At 48.1% G+C, this 20,681-nt stretch overlaps 1 protein-coding gene across 3 annotated transcripts in view; it reads left to right on the plus strand.

Annotated features, from left to right (window-relative positions):
* The first annotated feature begins 694 nt into the window (after nucleotides 1-694).
* LOC147462962 (hsp70-Hsp90 organizing protein-like) overlaps nucleotides 695-20,681 on the plus strand; it is a 61,436-nt gene continuing 41,449 nt past the window's right edge. Inside the window, exons 1-2 of one of the 3 annotated variants that reach the window (XM_086486354.1) lie at nucleotides 695-805; nucleotides 1,026-1,331. In XM_086486354.1, the coding sequence (XP_086342480.1) occupies nucleotides 751-805; nucleotides 1,026-1,331 (361 nt within the window). In that variant the 5' untranslated portion in view covers nucleotides 695-750. The other 2 variants (XM_086486370.1, XM_086486362.1) reach the window with 2 other exon arrangements.

The following is a 20,681-nucleotide window of genomic DNA, read 5'->3' on the forward strand; positions in this document are numbered from 1 at the left end:
TCTGCCTGTACTCAGCCCTTCATCTCTCCTTATCTCCCTCGCAAACCTGGTTCGCCTCCCCTGCTCCTGTACACAGCCCTTGTCCGACCATGGCCTCGCATCTCCCTTCCATGACCAAACCAAGCCTTACGTACTTGGACAGAGCTGCTTCTGCACCTATATTCGCTAGCAGGAGAGCCTTGCAATCTTATCTCCGAGGCTTGCCACGACCAACCTCAGCTGAGATGACCCCCTGCCATCGCCTCTTACGTCTGTCCGCACTTAGCGCTCCATCTCTCGCATCTGCTTTGAGCCTTGTTATCGCGTCTGTGTCCGCGTCTCAGAGAGAGAGAGAGAGAGAGAGAGAGAGAGAGAGAGAGAGAGAGAGAGAGAGAGAGAGAGAGAGAGAGAGAGAGAGAGAGAGACAAAGATTCGGCGCATCAGTGCTAGCCTACACAAAATAAAAAAAAATCACCGTCCGCCGCCATACTAGTGTCACTCCACTCCTCTCTCTCCCCCTCTCTCCTCCACGTGCACCATTCCCTTTTTTTTCCTTCGTACGCATCACAGCATCTCCTCAGATTCCAGGTAATGTGAGCTGCTTGCAAAGATTGGGCACACATATTGGGTACCCATATTTTGGTATAGCCCACACTGCTAAATCTTTTATTTTCATTTTTCGATGAAAGGGCAAGGTGTAATCACAAATGGCCACGCGGCCGCCCTGTCTGGGATTAAAGCGTCCATTTGAAAATTCTCACATTTGGCAAAATGAGCGAGATGGACAATGTAGGCATATGCCAAGTCTCGCGAATGTCCTTTGCAGGTCGGTTGAGGGTGCGCAACTACGCGCTGGAGAGAGTGTGCGTGTGTGTGTGAGAGAGAGAGAGAGAGAAAGTGAGCGTGTGTGTGTGTGTGTGAGAGAGAGAGAGAGAGAGAGAGAGAGAGAGAGAGAAAGTGAGTGTGTGTGTGTGTGTGTGAGAGAGAGAGAGAGAGAGAGAGAGAGAGAGAGAGAGCTGCTTCTAACAAACTAGCTATGAATGGAGAGTTGGGCCTCACCTCGGCCTCTGAGAAGTACTTAGGAAGGGACCAGGTTTTGCTTGGGATGTGCAGAAGAAACGGGACCAGGTTCCCACAATCTCCAAAGCGACATGGGCAAGGGCTTCTCTCTTCAATCTGTTCTAGTTGCTGGCAAGCAAAGGTAGCAAAGAACAATGAGGCAGAGGGGAGTAAATATGAGCTCCGTGTATGCACCCATCGCACATGCAGGAAGAGTGGCGCTCTGCAGACCCTTGAGCTTCTCAAAGGCTTGGCTTCACCGAATGTTTCCGTAGAGTCATGTGGTTGTCTAGGTGAGTGACTTCATTCCTCGTTGTAATCCCTCTTCATGATTAAAAGAAAGTTGCTCTTACGGTACCTGATAAATGCACCCCCCCCCCCCCCCCCCCCCCCCCCCCCTTTCCGCCCCCGCACACACACACACACACACACACATTTTTTGTAAATCTTTGGGATTAATTTACAAGTGGGAAATCTCAAGGTGAGGAAACCCATAGAAAAGATCATATCCAAAAGCACGAATAGAAGTGTTCATCTGTGAAAGAGGTCTGATGTATCTCTGAGGTGATATCACCAACTTCCCAAGCAAAACGTAAAGATTGCCTAAGGGAAAGCTTGAAAAATTGAAAAGGATCTTCATCAAAGTGAAGGAACATGCAGCCGTCACGTTGATGCCACATGGTCCAATAAGCCCAAAATCTGACCCACATAAAGAAGACTGCAAATCGCTGTAAGGAAGGTGGGAGAATGCGAAAAGCCCAAAACCATTTTATGGAAGGCCATAGAGGGGAAACGGAGCTGCATACAAGCTGCGATGTGGCGAAGAAAACCTCTAGTAATGGAGCAATTCCAAAAAAGTGACTAACAATCTCTTTTGTAGTCGAGCAACGGACACAACGAGAAGAGCAGATATGACGTGCATTGAGGAAAGAGCGCACCGGGAGAACTCCAAGCAAGCATCGCCAGAGAAACAATCGCTCCTTCAAAGGCAAGCGGCTCTTCCAAAGAGCCGATGGTAATTGCAAATCATGAAGACGACCAGCGAATGTCAAATGATCGAGATGCATCAACAAAGGGTGTGTTGCATTATCATACAACAATGCACTAAAGGGGGCAACCTTGCCTAACTGAATATCCAAGAGGCCAAGATTCCGTCAATTCATCTTCAAGAATCTCCAAAGATGAATTGCGAGCATACAAGAAATAAACTATATTGGCTAGTTTAGGGCCAAACTCAAGACACTGCATCGTAGCAGCAATGAAGTCTCATGCCAATTAGAACATTAGCCAAGTTGTTAGTGATTTGGCGACGTGGTATGAAACCATACTGAGCCTGATAAATTCACGTAAAAAGGTGATCTTTAATCCGGCTCACCGACAACTTTGCCAATATCTGTCAAACGACAGGCATCAAAGTAATTGGTTGCCAATGAGAAAATTGCTCGCAAAGTGCTTGCCTAGGTAATAACTTAAGCAAACTCTCTTTCCATGATGCTGGCAAGTCATGTTTCTCCTATGCCGCATTCATCTTGAAAAGAAAAGGCTCTTTAAGAGACTCTCAAAAGGAGAGGAAGAACTCCACAGTAAGCCCATCCCAACTAGGGGATCACCAACGGCCCGATGCAAGCAACGCACAATGCAATTCAATGAGTAAAAGGTTCTTCAAGGCATTGTGGATCGGAAAAAGAAGTGATTGGTTGTACATGAGAGAGCAACAACTGTCGTGCTTGACAAACTGCTATAGATGGACGAGGAGGAGCAGTAAACACCTGTCTATAATGCAAGACCAAGGCATCAACAAGTTCCTGTTTGGATGAAGTCCAAGCACCTTAAGGAAGCTTTACACGCTTAATGTCTTGGGAAACCCTCGTGTTATGCAGATGCTTAAAGAATTGTTTCGAAGCACAACCTTTATTCACAAAAGCCCATTGACAAGCACGCTTCTGCCATTTGTCAAGCTTCCGCTTGTCATTAAGCTGTATACATATCCTAGCTTCACACAACTCCGACAATTCAGAGTTTGATAACGGCCGCAAGTCAGCCAATACGTGCAACTGTCAAACTTGCTTGGCATCAAAACATTGCCTCAAGTCCAATACATGTACTGTTTACCATAATCTTGAATAGAACATTGCACCCTCATAACAAAACGAAACCAAGCAACATCAAGATCAGGATGCATACAAGCAAGCAAGGGGGGAGTAAGTCAAGAAATCATACCTCGAAACACCTCATGAGTAAGATAAGCATTGTTAATATGGAGCAGACGCTTTCAAGAAAGAGGTCTATCACAAAGAGATTGCCCAAATTACAAATTGAATAAAATAGGGTGATGATTCAATATCTACAAAGTGTAATCCATACTCATATCGCTTACAAAATCATCGTACTGCTGTGAGTTGAGTACATATTATCTATCCAACCGTGTGCGATATGAGTAATGAGCAGCATGCTGAAAAGTAAAGCCCGAGACATCGGGATACAAATAACGCCATAGATTAAGCATTTGTACAAAAGCGAGAAGATGATTCCATGCTTGCCTCTCCACGAGCAACATATGTGAGTTGCCTGTGGTGCTATTCTGCATAACAAGAGTATTGTTAAAATCACCACAAAGGAGTGCATTGGAGGTCCATGGATAAGAAGAGATTTCTTACCATAAGGCGGCCCTTTGCCCAGAGGGTGTATATGCATAGATGCCTCCAATCTTATAAGTCTGACGTCCTAGGGAGGTGTAGATGCCTCCAATTTCATAAGTATGACCATTCAATAAGCATTGCACAATCATCCAGCAACCAGGTGGGTCATTACGCACAAGGACTGGCTGAAGCTCATGCCGAATCATCAAGACTCCCGAATAACCATGCAAGCCAGCATACGCAATCCAATAACTCTCAAAATAGGAACACCGACCAGCAAACTCGTGCTGATTGTGTTCTTGCAAAACAACTATTTATTTTCTACATGTATTTACATCGTGCCAAGTTAGCAGGCATTTATCAAGGTTACATAATCCACGCACATTGTACAAGATGCATATAATGCATTTATGCATGGGAAACCATATGTACAAGTGGCAAAAGAGCATAAGGAATCAGGTAGATGTGCCCATGTACCCGTCTTCTTCTACCAAATTTGTGCTAGAGCTGATCCGTTGATTCAGTGCAGAAAAAGTTTCCATAGAATTTACATGCGAGGTGAAAGCCTCTGTCACAAAAATACGGAAGCGTAAACTGACGTTTAATTGCACTTCAAATACTCAAGAGAATTAGATGGAGCGAGAAAACTTGACACTTTATTGGGGACCAGAAGATGGGCTGGTCCCCCCCCCCATAAAGAGAATATCTTTATTACTGAGGGAGAATCTTTACAAGCACAGGAACGGGGCATACGCCCGTCCTCTATTCTTTCTTCTATTCTGTTCTGACTACTGACTGAGAAAGTGTTTCCACTTTCTTACTGCTTAGGGGATTCCCCCTCTTCTGCGAGACTGGTTGGAAGCTCTCGAAAAGAGAGTCTATCTTCCGAAACAGCTCATCGGAAGCTCTCACAGAGGAGAGTCCATCTTCCGTTATGTGTTGCCTTCATGCTCATTCATTCATGCATCGAACACAAAAGAGAAACAAGCAAAATGCACACGCACATGCTTGCTGTAATTTACTGTACATAACCTGAAATTCTTACATGTGCACACCCCTACGCCGAAACAGAGGTCTTCTTTGCGATGGAATCGCGCCAAACTTGATGTAGACTTAGGATAAGGAGAGAGAAGAGAATTTCTATGGCTGATCTGCTGAAAACAGCCCTAATCGAGGTGATTAGGGGCTGAAAACAGAGAATTACAGCAGCCGCACTCTGCTAAGAGAGCGTCTACGGCAACTTCTCGCGATGAAACTTCACCAGAAGGTGTCTATGACTGTGAGATCCCTTGTTCTTGACAATGGGAGCACAAGGCTACCACATATGTCGCAAGGGGCTGCTCTCAAGCTTCAATGGAGGGCTCCACCGCGTAGAGCACGCTCACATTAGGGGGGGTAGGTGCATTGCCAGCCCTGAAAATGGGGGAGGGGGGGCTCCTAAATAGCCATCAGGGAGAGGGGGCGCTAGGAAGAGAGAGAGGGTGAGAGTGAGAGTGAGAGAGTTAGTTTGCATTGGTAAGTGTGCCACTTGGCACACTTACTTTAAAAACTTAAAAACCATTCAACTTTTGACTTTAAAAACTTCTAGCTCATTAATTAAAAAAAAGTGTGCAACTAACTAACAACTGCTACCAATGATTCTTTTATGAGAACACCAAAGGTCTGCCGGCGCAATGTCGCACGGGCACTGCACCGCCTTTACCTGTTCACACTTGTCCGGCCGCCCGCTCGGGCACGGACCGTTAAATTTAATTTCACGAAACTTACCCTAAGGCTTTATTAGCTTTATTAGCCTTAGGGTCACTGTTCTAAGGACCCCATCTCATTCATGTGCTTGTACTGACGCGCGTATTTTTCCTGAGTCTAAAATCTGAGGCTACTGCTTACCCCTTTCTGAAGACCCGATTTCCCAATCACTAGGGCTTCAGGGTAATTTCTGCTAAGGTCCCTCTGAGGTGTTCTAGCCCGCATTTAGGCTCACCTGAGGCCTTAGAACTGCTAGGTCTATTCTGGTGTGCACACAACTAATTAGATAATTCTTTTCTCGTAAATAAATTAATTATTTACAAAGTCTGACTTAGTTACAGCCTCACCAATGAGTACATCTTTAGAAGAATGCATCGCCCATGCGTCAATCAACGTGCGATTATCATTACATGGAAGTTGCTTGAACCATACATTCTTATTAGCATTGACAAGCTGAACATAGATATGAGAGGAGAATAGAGTGTGAATTTTCACTATCTTTTTAGGTAGCTCGCAAGCACTAGAGTCATTGGACCCCACATTCTTACCCTTCACAATATAGCCATTACAAGGAACTACATACTGGGGAGGCTTAGCTTTCCCTTTTTCCGCATTGGGAGCTACATTAACAATTGAGCCTCCATTTTGCTTAACCTCACCGATAGGTTTACTCGTAGGGACAGTAGCAGATGACGGAACTGTTGAACGAGGGGGCTGCAAAACGGGTTTAGGGCATTCAGATTGCATGTGCACAAATTTACCACATCGGAAACATGAATTTGCAAACTTGCCCCGTTTAAGTTTGAATGGGCGCTTGTCCACCCACAGGTCCCCCAAATCAAGCATAATGCCTTCTAGGGTAGGTTTGTCAGTATCCCATAGAATGCAAAACCTATTGGTGTTCACATCCAATTTCAGGGGATAGATCAATTTCCCAAGCTATGCAGCCAACAATGGTAGAAAGTGTCCTCACGTGCGAGGGAAGGCTCGTGATTCGATGGACACCTCAACTCCAATCTAGAACACTTGCAATGCCACATACATGAATAAGGCACACCTGTGGAGAAGAGAGATCACTGAGGTAGAAAGAGATAAGACGAGAGAGAGAGAGAGAGAGAGAGAGAGAGAGAGAGAGAGAGAGAGAGAGAGAGAGGAAGGAAAGACTCTCCATGCTGTATAACAAGGTGCTCATACAAGTGACCAAGGGTGGTCCGGCATAGATCTGACATGCCCAATGGATAGACCTGAGGTTCACACAATTGCGGCTGCTCCTGCACACATGACCACTGACACGGTCTCCACATGGGGAATACCGAACTGCATCTCCTCCTAGCAACAAGGTGGATCGGGAGAGAGGAAACACGGCTCAAGGCTCCCGTCGTATGGATGTCCTCTAGAGGAAAGAAATCCTCTGCTCTCCCAGGCCTACGTTTCTGCATCAGATCGTCCATCTGTAGGCTGCTGTGAGGAGAAAAACGCAAGGAATCCTTGCTGTCCACTGACTGGCTGTGGTGCTACTCCACTGTTGGGAGAGAAAAACGCTAGGGCTAAATGGGAAAAACGCTGTGACTCATCTGCTCTCCCTGCCCACCGCCCCTCCTAGGGCTGCCCCCTAGGGACGGTTTGTGTTCCTTAGGGCCTATGCACACTGCATTCCCCTAGTGCCCTTGCTTTCACATATACACCCCCATAAGTCCAGGTTGGCCGGCTGTCCACCATTTAGGATTGGGAAATACGGGGAATAGATTGAGAATAAGCACGAGTGGCCAGGGCCATGGGAAAATACTGGCAAGGTGTCACAAAACGAGCACTTAGAAATCTGAAAAATAAAATACTTTGCAAATGTGAGAGCGTACATGAGCACTTGGAAATCTGAAAAATAAAATACTTTGCAAATGTGAGAGAAGGGAGAAGATCGACACAGTATTGGGGACTAGAAGATGGGCTGGTCCCTCCCCCCGTCAAGAGTATTCTTTATTCAGGGAGAATTCGTATACAAGCACAAGAACCCGAGGAAACCCCTCCGTTCTGTAATCTTAGACCCGAAGGTCGTTCTTTCCCGTAAAGGGCTTAGGCACAAGGCCGTACTTTCCCGTAAGGGACTTAGGCGCAAAGCCGTACTTCCCGTGAGGGACTTTCTCCTAAGAAGGGAGATTCCTGCAAAACAAACCACACAAAGCAACAACTCGCAATGCGTATCAACAAATTATACGTGTCGCTCCTTGCTCGGAAAAGCGACCTCCGTACTCAGTCGTCACACGAACACTTGCAGATTTCCGTGGCCAGCACTTGCTCCAGAATCCTCGGCGCTGAGACTTCTGTTGCTCCTTGCGTTCCCTACAAACTGAACGCTAGCTGCCACTTTATAGGGCCTGGTACCCGGCGAGAATAGAGGGCCCAAAAGCAAAGGCATCTGGCGCCCTAGTGAGAGGAGAGAGAGAGATCGCTGCCCTCAGCCGTGTCCGTACAGTTCCCAGCGTAGGCTTTTACGTAGGAAATTTGGACCTACTTTATTTTATTAATAAAAGGGCCGATCACTTAAAAGTGGCCGGCCACTTTTTAAAAGAAAGTGTGAACCTATTCAAACTTTAAAAACCACTCAGTGAGTTAGAAACAATGCGACACAAACACATTCCAGGCGTCCCCGGGTGCAGAACACGGGCACAGATGCAATGCAGACACAGACTCCTCACGGGAAAGCATCTGCCCTCCCGCGAATGTTTCTGCTTTTCGTAAAAAGCTTCATTGAACCCATCTTTATTCTTGTGCTTGCGTTCTTACGCGTATTTTCTTACTCAGTTCGGATTTCCTCCTTAGCCTACGGAATGCCCCCTTTCTGATGCACCCGTCACCCATCATGTGACGCATCAGGGGCACTCGTAACCCGACCCTTTCCACCGTACAGAAACTCCTTCGCGATGTTTTACCGTCACCCATCAAATGACACATCAGAGTTGTCCGTTCTTGATGGCAGTTCCTGTAGCTACAATCTTTTAACAGTTCTTAGTGTACACAATAAAATATCCTTGACAAAAATTAATCATTAAAAATAAGAAAATAGTCCAATTAGCAACATCCCTCTGGCTTCTAAACAGTTGACCTCAACTGTAGTGCTTGGACATATACCTCCAGTATCTCGGGATAAGCTGCTAATTCCTCTTGCGTCATCCACTGAGCATCTAAATTCGAATAGTTCTTAAACTTAACCAAATATTTCCGTGTTATTTTTCCGGACTTGAGGGGCCGCTCCTGATGACTTACTATCTACTCCGGTTGGAGTATTTCTTCTGTTTCCTCAACCTCAGGAGGTTCCTCAGCATTTGGCTGACTTGGAGGTGGTCCCACATACGGCCGGAGTAAACTGACATGGAAAGCATTATGGATCCTCCAATTAGGCGGTAGCTCTAATCGGAATGTGACATCATTCACTTGGTTAGTGATCTTAAACGGCCCATAATAACGGGTAGAAAGTTTTACCACCTTCCCCTTATGAGACGCTTGTTTCTTAAGTCTTGCCTTCTCAAACTTGAGTAAGACTAACTGTCCGACTGTTAAGTCTAGATTCCTCCTGTGCTTGTCTGCAGCTTTCTTATGCTTTTCTTGAGAGCGTAGAATAGCTCTCCTAACTTGCCCGTAGGTTGTGTCCAAGTCCCGGACAAATTCATCTGCTGCAAAGATCTTATCCTTAGTTAAAAGGATCGGTGGAAGCAAAGGCTTACCATAGCGAATCTCAAAGGGTGCTTTCCCCGTCGATGAGTGTATGGTATTGTTACACACATACTCGACAAGAGGCAAATATTTCTCCCAGTCAGATTGCCGGTCTGACACATAAGCTTTTAACATATCCAATACTGTGGAATTGGCTATCTCACTTTGCCCGTCCGTTTGAGGATGGTAGGCAGATGAAAAATTCAACTTCGTACCAAGATTATCCATCAAGGCACGCCAAAAATTTCCTGTCATGCGAGGATCTCGATCACTCACAATAGACTTAGGCATTCCATGATGCTTAAAGATCTGTGCCAGAAAGACCCTAGCCATATGATCTGCTTTGATCGTTTTCTTGACTGGTATGAAGTGTGCTCTTGCTAAACCTGTCCACAATGGTCCAGATCGCGTCATTTCAAGTCTGAGTTCTAGGGAGGTCCATGATGAAGTCCATGGCAATACTTTCCCAAGGTTCATTAGGCACAGGCAATGGTTGTAGCAACCCAGGCGTCTTATGCCGATCATACTTCACTTTTTGGCAAACCAAGCATTCCCTGACATACTTATCAATGTCTGCTTTAAGGCTAGGCCAAAAGAAATATCTTTCCATTGCTAAGGTTGTAGGGAGAATACCCCGATGACCCGCATAAGGCAAAGCGTGTGCTTCATCCATGATCTTCTTTCTTAATGGTTCCGCCACACATATGGCTTGATGGTGGTAGAGATAACCGTCCCGAATGGAATAGGGAAACTCATTCTCTCCACGATGTAGCTTCCCCCAAACGGTGGAGAAGTTTGGATCATTCGGATACAAATCCAGTAGTGCTTCTAATTCTTGGTGATACACCGAAGTGATAGCGTTCACCCTTGGCCGCCTAGACAATGCGTTCGCGACCACATTCTTACTCCCAGCCGTGTGAAGGATCTGGAAGTGAAACATAGACAAAAAGTTTGCCCATCTCATCTGCTTCTCAGATAGTTTCCTTTGCGTAAGAAAATACCGCAAACTCTGGTGATCAGTCTTGATCACAAAATCCGCTCCTAGAAGATAGTGCTTCCAGTTGGATAAGGCGTGAATCACAGCCGTAAGTTCCTTTTCGTAGATTGATGCATGCAACTCTCCATCCTTAAGCCGTCTGCTTTCGTAGGCCACTGCATGGCCTTCTTGGTTTAGCATTGCTCCGATGCAATCGCCTGAAGCATCGCAGTGAACCTCAAATGGCTTCCTTAAGTCGGGCACTATCAAAATAGGTCCATGGCTTAGCAAGTACTTGAGCCGATCAAAAGCTTCTTGTTGTCTCGATCCCCATCTAAAAGGAATCTTCTTCTTTGTCAAATCATGAAGTGGTCCTGCTACATGGGCAAATCCTCGGACAAACCTTCGATAATACGAACATAATCCCAGGAAGCTACGTACATCATGTATCGAGTGGGAATAGGCCAATCTTCTACCACTTGGATCTTGGCAGGATCCATACTGACTTGATTGTGAGAGACTATATGGCCGAGATAGTGTATCTCTGAGAGAAAGAACTTGCTCTTCTTTGCATTCACATGCAACTCATGCTTTCGCAATTCTTGAAACACTAGGTCCAAGTGCTTCCGATGTTCCTCTTCTGACTTAGAGAAGATGAGTATGTCGTCAAAGAATACTCCCGTAAAAGCTCGATACGGGTTGAAAATGCGGTCCATCATGCGATTGAGCGTCGCAGGAGCATTGGTCAAGCCGAAAGGCATTACCAATAAATTCATATAGTCCAAAGGTTGTGCGGAAAGCGGTCTTATGGACATCCTCAGGGGCGATCCGTATCTGATGATACCCACTCTTTAAGTCTATGCGACTAAAGACACTTGCACCTTGCAACTTGTCAAGTATATCATCAATCCGAGGGATCGGAAAGCGATTCTTGACCGTGATCTTGTTTAAAGACCTATAGTCTATGCACATTCGAAACGTGCCATCTTTCTTCTGCACCAGTAGAACTGGAGAGCAGTAAGGTGAAGCACTTGGCCGTACTAACCCTTTCTCTAGAAGCTCTTTGACTTGCTTCAAAATTTCCTCTTGCTGAGCAAGACTCACCCGATAAGGGGGTTGATTGGGAGGCGAGCTACCCGGTATGAGATCTATGCGGTGATCTTCCGGGCGTACCGGAGGTAGATCATCAGGGAGTGTTTCCGTGAAACAATCATTGTACTTTTCAATAAATTGAAAACGCTTAATTTCCAGACTAGAGAGTGAATCCCTACTAGTTTTATCCTTCTTACGTGCAAAAATCAAGTAAGCAGAAACACACTTCTTTATTTCTTTCTTAATGGAGATATGACTTACAATTGGGAACTGCCAATCTCCTACATCAGCATGAATCTTTATTTTCTTACCCCCATGATCAAAAGTGAGGGTCTTTTCCACGTAATCGGGGACAGGTGTCATGTGGAAGTGCCATGGCATACCCAAGATGATATCACATCCCTCGATGGGTGCCATCAAAAATGATTCGCGGTCCTTGTACTCGCCAATCCGAAGATTGAGCTATCCTTGCACGGGAGTTGCATTGGTTGTCAACCCCTCGAATGCCGATCCGGATGTAACCGGTGTGCCAAGCTGAGCCGGTGTGAGGCACAAACGTTCCGCAGTATCCAGGGAGATGAAGTTATCCGTGGATCCTGGATCATAAAGAATCAGTACTCGCTGGTTGTTCAAAGACCCCAGCCCTTCAGAAGCTGACGCTTTTCTTTCTCCGTTTCTGTGTTTCCTTGAACATCTGGAATTGAGTTCGAGCTTGGTGGAGCGGGTTCTTTCCTTGCTTTATCTTGCCTCGTAGGGGCGTGTTCTTGCCGTTGCTGCTTTAGCGGGCAATCCTGTTTCATATGTCCTTTCTCGCCATAGTAGAAGCATCTTCCTTCCTCTCTGAAAGTTTGAAGTTGAGTAGGAGAGAGATACTTAGTTCGCTTGCCATTGCCCTCTGGCTTCTTAGAATGATCATAGTCCCTAGATGGAGGACGTTTTCTTCCTTGGCCCCCTTGGTCATCGTAGACCCCTCTTTGTCTTGCACGGTAAGTGCTATGCTCCATTTTTCTGGGCGTCCCAATTGAGTGCAAATCCTCAGCAATGATTGCTGACTCCATCATCCTCTGAAGAGTGTCATGCGGATACACTTTCATACTCTTTCGAAGCTGCGGTTGGAGACCCGCTTCGAACTTTCGTTTCTTTTCCTCGTCGGCAATCTTCATGAAGGGAGTGACCTTCAAAAGAACCGACCAATACTTGTCCACATAGGTCGTGACTCTCATGTTCCTTCTGGGCGAGCCAGTCCCATTCCTTCCGTATGTCCGGCTCGAAGTCAAGCGGAAGAAATTGTTCATAAATTCAGATTTGAATCTCTCCCAAGTTCTGGCCTGAGAACCTTCCAGAATCTTGGCTAGCCACCAATAACTTGCCGTTTCCTTGAGGTGCATCCCCACATGGCGCAATTTGGATCTTTCTGTGAAGTGCCCATTGGTAAAGGCGACTTCAAACTGTCTGATGAAGGACAATGCTTTGGAGATATCTCTCCGTACGTTGTAGGTTTCGAACTTGATGTCCTTGTCGCCCGATTTGAAGACTCTCATGCGATGTTGAGACTTGCGACCATGCTTCTTGAATCGAGGCTTATCTTTAGGTTGATGTAGGGTAGTAGTAGTAGCTGCTTCCTTCTTCTGGCGAGATGATTGAGAAGTAGAAGTATAATCAGGAGAGTAAGATGGAGATGAGATAGATATGTCCTTGCTCTCGTCTAGCAAAGAGAGCGCTTTTTCCTGGCCTTTCCTTGGAGTAGGCCGTTCATTCCGATCCGAAGATCTTTTGTGCACCTCGGCACGTTCTTCTTCTCTTTCCTCTTGTGGTCTCACGCCAACAGTGTGGTCTGGATGCCCGGCTGCATCGGTTCCATTCGTTCTCTTCATTCCGCCCAAGAGCTTTTGGACATTTGGCAATAGTAAGACTTGTTGCAAATCCGCAAGCTGAGCTCGCACTTGTTGAAGCTCCTCTTCAACGCTTCTCCCTTGGCTCGACATGGTTCTTCCCGTTCATCCCGGAATCGTCCTTCTTTGCAGAGAAAGATAGGAATCCGAGCACTGTCACAAAACGAGAGCGTACACGAGCACTTAGAAATCTGAAAAATAAAATACTTTGCAAATGTGAGAGAAGGGAGAAGATCGACACAGTATTGGGGACCAGAAGATGGGCTGGTCCCCCCCCGTCAAGAGTATTCTTTATTTAGGGAGAATTCGTATACAAGCACAAGAACCCAAGGAAACCCCTCCGTTCTGTAATCTTAGACCCGAAGGTCATTCTATCCCGTAAAGGGCTTAGGCACAAGACCGTACTTTCCCGTAAGGGACTTAGGGGCAAAGCCGTACTCCCCGTGAGGGACTTTCCCGTAAGAAGGGAGATTCGTGCAAAACAAACCACACAAAGCAACAACTCGCAATGCGTATCAACAAATTATACCTATCGCTCCTTGCTCGGAAAAGCGACCTCCGTACTCAGTCGTCACACGAACACTTGCAGATTTCCGTCGCCAGTACTTGCTCCAGAATCCTCAGCGCTGAGACTTCTGCTGCTCCTTGCATTCCCTACAAATTGAACGCTGGCTGCTACTTTATAGGGCCTGGCACCCGGCGGGAATAGAGGGCCCAAAAGCAAAGGCATCTGGCGCCCTAGTGAGAGGAGAGAGAGAGAGATCGCTGCCCTCAGCCGTGTCCGTACAGTTCCCAACGTAGGCTTTTTACGTAGGAAATTTGGACCTGCTTTATTTTATTAATAAAAGGGCCGATCACTTATTAAAAGTGGTCGGCCACTTTTTAAAAGAAAGTGTGAACCTGTTCAAACTTTAAAAACCACTCAGTGAGTTAGAAACAATGCGACACAAACACATTCCAGTCGTCCCCGGGTGCAGAACACGGGCGCAGATGCAATGCAGACACAGACTCCTCACGGGAAAGCATCTGCCCTCCCGCGAATGTTCCTGCTTTTCGTAAAAAGCTTCATTGAATCCATCTTTATTCTTGTGCTTGCGTTCTTACGCGTATTTTCTTACTCAATTTGGATTTCCTTTCCACCGAACTTACGGAAACTCCTTCGCGATGTTTTACAGTCACCCATCAAATGACACATCAGAGTTGTCCGTTCTTGATGGCAGTTCCTGTAGCTACAATCTTTTAACAGTTCTTAGTGTACACAATAAAATATCCTTGACAAAGAAATTAATCATTAAAAATAAGAAAATAGTCCAATTAGCAACACAAGGTTGGGAAAAATACTCCCAACATGCAGGAGCCTAATGGCCATGGAACCAAGCCAAAACCTAAGGCAAACATGGCTACACACATCCCGACATGAGAAAACTACCCCTCACACTAGCCGGGCACAACCACAAAACAACCCTCGCTTTCTAACACATGTCCTTGGGAGAAACTGGGATTAACTGGACGAATCCAAAGAGATACAGTTTGTCGAGTATCTTGAGCATGCCGCGAAGGGTGAACTATTGTCTTACAATTGGACCGACTTTAAAGACAAGCTTAAGGCTCGTTTTATGCCACCAGTACCTTGATCCGTTGAACGAGGATTGGCAAGGCCTCAAGCGATATGGGACTCTTGTTATATCTTTTTCTAACCGTATTGTGCAGGTTGGTGTCCAGTTGCCTAAGTTGGATGAGGATCACAAGGAGGCTTTCTTCTTTGGTTTGGACGAGTACATCAAATACGATGTAGAAGTCTTAGAGCCTAAGGACTACAATAACGTTGGCAGAATTGCTCTTAAGCAAGAAATGAAGCATAATAAAGGTAAGCCGAAGGAGAACAAGTCAAGTACCTTGTAGAACCCTCATAATCAGCAGAATGGTAAAAATAATGGTAAGAAACACAATACCTCTACTTCTCAATCTTCCACTACACCTAGAGCACAAAACTTGTCACCTAATAGTCATAATGGAGGAAAAAGGCTAAAACTCAGGAAACCCCTAAGTTGACAGTTGATGAAAATTCTGCTCAAGAAATAGTAGGAGGTTGGTTAATTCTTTAAGAAAGAACCAAGTATGGAAAGGAAGGAAGATGTTTCAAGTGTCACACTAAAGGTCGCATGAAAAGAGATTGTCCTAAGAAAGAACCCACAAAAGAACTCATAGAACCCACATCTTCTGTTAGTGTCATAAATGAGAACACTAATGTGTCCCAAGTTTCTAATGATCATTTAGATGAGTCTCTCATGAAGTGTTACGGTCATGTGAATGGTCAACGCATTGTGATCTTGTTTGATGTTGACAGTATGCATGATGTGATTACTGATTCATCCCCTTGCGTCCCCGGACCTCCTGGGGGTATTAGGGACCGTTTAGGGCCGAAACCCTAAACGTGCAAAAATACAGAGCAGGCTGTGTTTCCCTGTTTTGGGCTCCGTTTCGCGAGCCGGTCGCATCCGTAGAAAGTCCTTGAGCTCCCGCACCTATAGGGCTACTCGCCCCTTGAATCGGACGAGATTTCTCACGTGAAGCCTCTCCGAATTCGCCTTTACCTGCGGGGGATCAACAACTAGCTACTCCAGTACCTGTGCAAGAGGCTCTTGCCTCGGCGATCGTGCATGAACTCCCAAAACTGTATATAAGTCAAATGAAGAGCCCTCTTGTGGGGCATCACATAACTGCACGGAGGGGGGAGTAGGCTGACGCTGCTCCAGGCCTCGCCGCAAGTGCTCCCAAGATCGAAGCAACCCCATAGCGAAGGGATCCTCCAATCTCCTGCTCAAACCAACTCTACGCGTCTCTGTGAAGATCCATCTAGTCGAAGGTTGCCAGGGGCCCTCCTGCCTGAGGCACCCTAGCACGAAGCCGCTATAACAATAACTCCTTCCAGGGCTCCTCGCCTGGAAGAAGACCTCGGACTATGAACTTCTCAAGAAGGGCTCTGCTTTGTTGTGCTGGGTCTATGATCCCAAGCCCTCCCTGTGAACAAGGAAGAATGATGATCTGCCAAGCCACTTTGGCCCGGGCTGTCAGAGTGTCTCGACACAGGAAATTCCTGATCAATCGCTCTACCTGGCTGATACAAGAACTCGAGAAGATCCAGCAAGAAGTCATGTACCACATAGTAGCCAACAGCACCTGGTTGGCCACTACAACTCTGCCAGCCAAAGAAAGTCGTGTGGAGCTCCAATGTAACAACTTCCTCTTGATAGATAGGAGGAGGGGAGCAATCTGCTGCCCGGGAGACAAGTCCAAACCAACGTGACAGCCCAAGTACCGAATTGCAGTCCCTAGGGGAATCCACCCGAAACCCTCACCTGGCATCCAGTCGGGCACAGGAGCACTACCAACCGAGAAAGCCACTGTCTTTCTCCAGTTGATCAATGTGCCAGATGCACAACAGAAGGTCTCAAGAGCCTGCTCACACTTGTGAAGGTTGGCCTCCTGGCCATCCAAGTACAAGGCTGAGTCAGCAAACTCAGCGTCCAATAGCTCATCTCCCCGAATAGGGAGTGCTAAGCCCCGTAAACCAACCTGCTGCGACACCAAAGACGTGCTCATCGCCTCAGCATAGAAGAGAAAGAGGAAGGGGGCAAGAGGGCAGCCCTGTCTGACCGAACGTGTGAGAATGAAACGATCACCTCTACCTCCTGACAAAAGTATCCGACTGTGTGCCCGTCTGTACAGAGCTGACACCCCTCTGATCCAAGCATCTGAGAAGCCCATCCTGCGTAGAGTGCCCTCTAGAAATTCCCAGTCAACTCTGTCGTAGGCCTTCTCAAAATCGAGAAGAAGGATCACCAGATCCTCACCACGGAGCCGCGCTAGGGTAGAAGCCTCCCAAAAAGTAAAGATATTGTCAAGGATACTGCGCTCCTTGACAAAACCTGTTTGAGTCCCATGTATAAGGCTCTCAAGAAGTGTCTGGATCCTCAAACTCAGAGCCTTGGCAAGAATTTTGTAGGCTGAGATGAGGATGGTGATGGGGCGCCACTTTCGAATCTCATCCAAGGAGCCACTCTCCTTGGGAATGAGGTAGATCAGACCCTCACTCATGCTGTCAAGCATCTCTTCTGTGTGCAAGATGTACTAAAAAGCACTACAGAGATCTGGGCCAAGCAAGTCCCAGTACTCCAAGAGGAAACTGGGAGTCAAGCCATCCTCACCTGGACAGCTACCACGGGGGGAGTGCACTAAGAGCCGTGTGCAACTCTTCAAGCCGAAGTGGCAGCTCAAGCCTCTGACGCATCTCCTCAGTTACAAGGCAAGGCATCTGTGCCTACACCTGCTCCCTGCATGCATCCTGACGCTTTGACTGAGGCTTTGCAGACAGTAACTCACGGTAAAAGTCAGTAGCAACTGTACGCATGTCCTCTGGCTCACAAGCAACTGACCTGTCGGGCCTCCTCGACTGACTGACCTTGGCATGTGTATGTCGAGGTCCCACTGCCTCGAAGAAAGCACCAGTCACTCTGTCACCCACTTGTGTCCACTGAGATGCCTGCCGATGGAAAGCAAACTCATGGCGCCGCTCCTCTGTGCTAACAAGCTCGTGGCGAGCCTGCTGTAGCTGCTCCTCCAACCAAGGACTGTCTGGATGTTGCTCCTGCAAGCTCTCTGTCCAGAGAGCCTCTACTCGCTCTCTGAGTGCAGAGTCCAGTAAGACCCTCTCAGGGATGCGAAGCATCGTGCTCCCCCTCCTCTGTCTGTCTGCCACTGTGAGGATCACTGGTGGATGGTCCGAGAAGGAAGTCCCTGCAAGAATGCCAACTGTCCCACCCAAGTCACTGAGATGGTCACTAGTGTAGAAGCGATCTATCCGCGATAGATTCACTCCTCCCACTCTACGGTCCGAACGAGAGAAGGCCAGGCTGTCTAGGGGCCTCACAAAACTAGAGTGCTGCCACACATCCGAGACCCTCAGAGTCATACAAAACCTCTCCCAAGCTACCAGCTCAACTCCATGCACAGTAGCATTGGCTAGCATCAATCCTGTCAGAAGGGTCCTCCCACATGTTGAAGTCACCCCCTATGCACCAATGTTCTGCCTGCGGCAGAGGCTCAACAATCTGTGACCAAAACTCTGCTCGTGCACTCGCCACATTGGGCGCATATATGTTCAGGAAGCCCACAAGGCAACCCTGAACCTGCATAGTGATCCACTGAGCCCTGCCTGGCACAATAATCCCTCTGCCCACAATGGCCTGCTGCAAAGAATCCACAATAGTCATACATACCCCACCCTGGATGCCTCCAGGTCCAAAAGCAGCTGACCAAAAAGTATCATATCGTCCACGCAAGAGCTGACCACAACGTCTAAGCGGCTCTCACACAGATGATTCTCCTGTAGCATAAGGAGATCAATCTCTCTTCCCACAAGGCAGCGCTGAAGCTCCTGACGCAGTTGGCCCCGCTGACACTGAAACTGGAGCCCACCAAGTCCCTGCACATTTCATGAGACGATCCTCATGGGGAGCGAGAGAGAACAGATGCTGCCGCAGTAGCTAAACGTGCTATCTTCGAGACTGGCTTGGATGGGGAGTAATCCGCTTTCGAGCTTCCTCTAGATAGGCGTGACTGCAACGAGTGCCTGGCCCAAGCCCAAGTAGAGTGAGCCGTACGTAAAGCAACCTCCTTTGTCCAGGAGTCCTCATGAATGTATACATAGCATAGCGAGCACTGAGTATCAGCAAAGAGGTGAACCACAATTTGTCTACATCCTGCTGCATTTGGAGGAGTCATCGCAAACTTGGCCAATGGCCAGAGAGTAGAGAGCAAGTCTGTAACTCCTAGGTCTCCCATGTGGTGAAGAACTCTAGGACCTGTGTATGCACCCACTCCAACACTGAGTCGATGAGTCGAGAGTCCACTCAGTCTAGTCCCTGTCGCAAAGGGGAAAAGAGAAGACAACTGCTGAGTCTATCCCCCTAGTTGCAAGGAACAAAACATGAACCCTGAAGTAGGCTGCCTCATGGTCTGCTGAGGAGTCGCCGAGAAAACGTGTGAAGTCGTAGTCAAAGAAGTCCCATCGGCGCCGAATGTCGAAGCTCGTCAGACCACGAGGGACTGCTGCAAAGGGAGATGTCTGTACCTATAGAGAGGCGGCGGGAGCAGGTGGTGGGGGGGAGGATGATGAGGAGGGGGGGAACTCTTGGGGGGGGGGGAGGGACTGTCGAGGGTGAAGCTGAGGTGGGGGCTGGAGCAGGGATCTCATCCTGCTGTCGTTGTGGCCCCTGCCGTCGTCGACCACGAACCTGCTTCCATCCCTCCTCCGCTGGAGCCCCAGGCTCGGAGGGTGGCTCTGCATGTGTGCGTTGTGTCTCTGCCTATGGTTGCTGGCCAGCCCTTGCAGGCTGGGGCTGAGTCTGTGGTGTAGGTCAAGGCCTCCTCCGTGGACAGGCCTTCGCAAGATGGCCCCTCTGTCGACAAATGAAGCAATGGTTTGGGAGGCCCGAATACTCCACGCTCTGTCTAAACCAACCCCCACTCACCCGAGGTAGAAGAATGACCTTCGGGAGAGTGTGAGTGTCCCTAACCAGAACGCCAACTGAGGAAATGCCGGCTGCCTTGGCAGCTAGTGAGACTGCCGTGCGAGGTGTCTCAAGGACAGTCCCAATTGCTGAGCCTATCTTGTACAAGAGTGGTAGGTACTTCCTCCGCAAACCAGGAAAGCAGACGGAGATGGGGAAGTCTGCCTCCTCTACCAGAATATCTGAAGCAGGGTCAAAACCATGTCTCACTATCGAAAGTGGGCTCGAGCTGCTCGGATGGTCAATGGACTCATGGCGATGACCTTGGACGCCATCTCGGGGGTCTCGAACTTGATCTGGTAGTAGCCCCGTCCGAGGATCTGAACATCCAAGATCTTGCCCACCTCTGCAAGAAGGCGGGCCTGGAGAAGGTCACGCAACTCTCCTCTGTTGGGTCTAGTGTCGAGAATCTTGCAAATGACAGAAGTCGCCTGCAGACGATCCACCTCTGCGGCTAGGCTCGCTTGCTGTGTAAGACTGAGAGCAAGTCGAATGGTGGGCTTAGCGGGGTCGGGCGAGGGGACTTCATCAGAGTCCCTCTGTGGCGGAGCTTGAGTCTCCATCTGTGTCTGTTGTTGTGTCGGAGAAGAGACGGAAATAAATTTTTTGCAAAAGAGCCCCAACGAGCACTGTCCGGAGACCAACACTTGTTAGAGCCAATCACAAGAAAACTTCGGCGCGCGAGTGGCAGAGAACGAAGATAGCGGGGGGGGGGGGGGGGGGGGAGGGGGGGGGGGTTGGAAATGGCAAAGGGTGGGGGTAGCGGGCTGGCAGCGTCAGCGAGGGGATGGCGGGCAGCGAGTGGGCGGGCAGGTGGCTGAGGGGCGGAGAGGGAGGGCAGCGCAAGGCAAGGGGAGGCGGGAGACAGCGAGCGCGCGCAACAGAGGCTGCTGGTGGCGCAAGGGCGAACGGGGGGGGGGAGGTAGCTAGCGGTGGCGGGAGGGAGGGGCGACAGGTGCTGGCGAGAGAGGGAGGGGGAGCGGCAATAGGCAGCGAGCGCGCGTGTTCGCAATCTTGC

Source organism: Adiantum capillus-veneris, chromosome 2 (assembly GCF_014529385.1).
Source record: "Adiantum capillus-veneris isolate H3 chromosome 2, ASM1452938v2, whole genome shotgun sequence".
NCBI lineage: Eukaryota > Viridiplantae > Streptophyta > Polypodiopsida > Polypodiales > Pteridaceae > Adiantum > Adiantum capillus-veneris.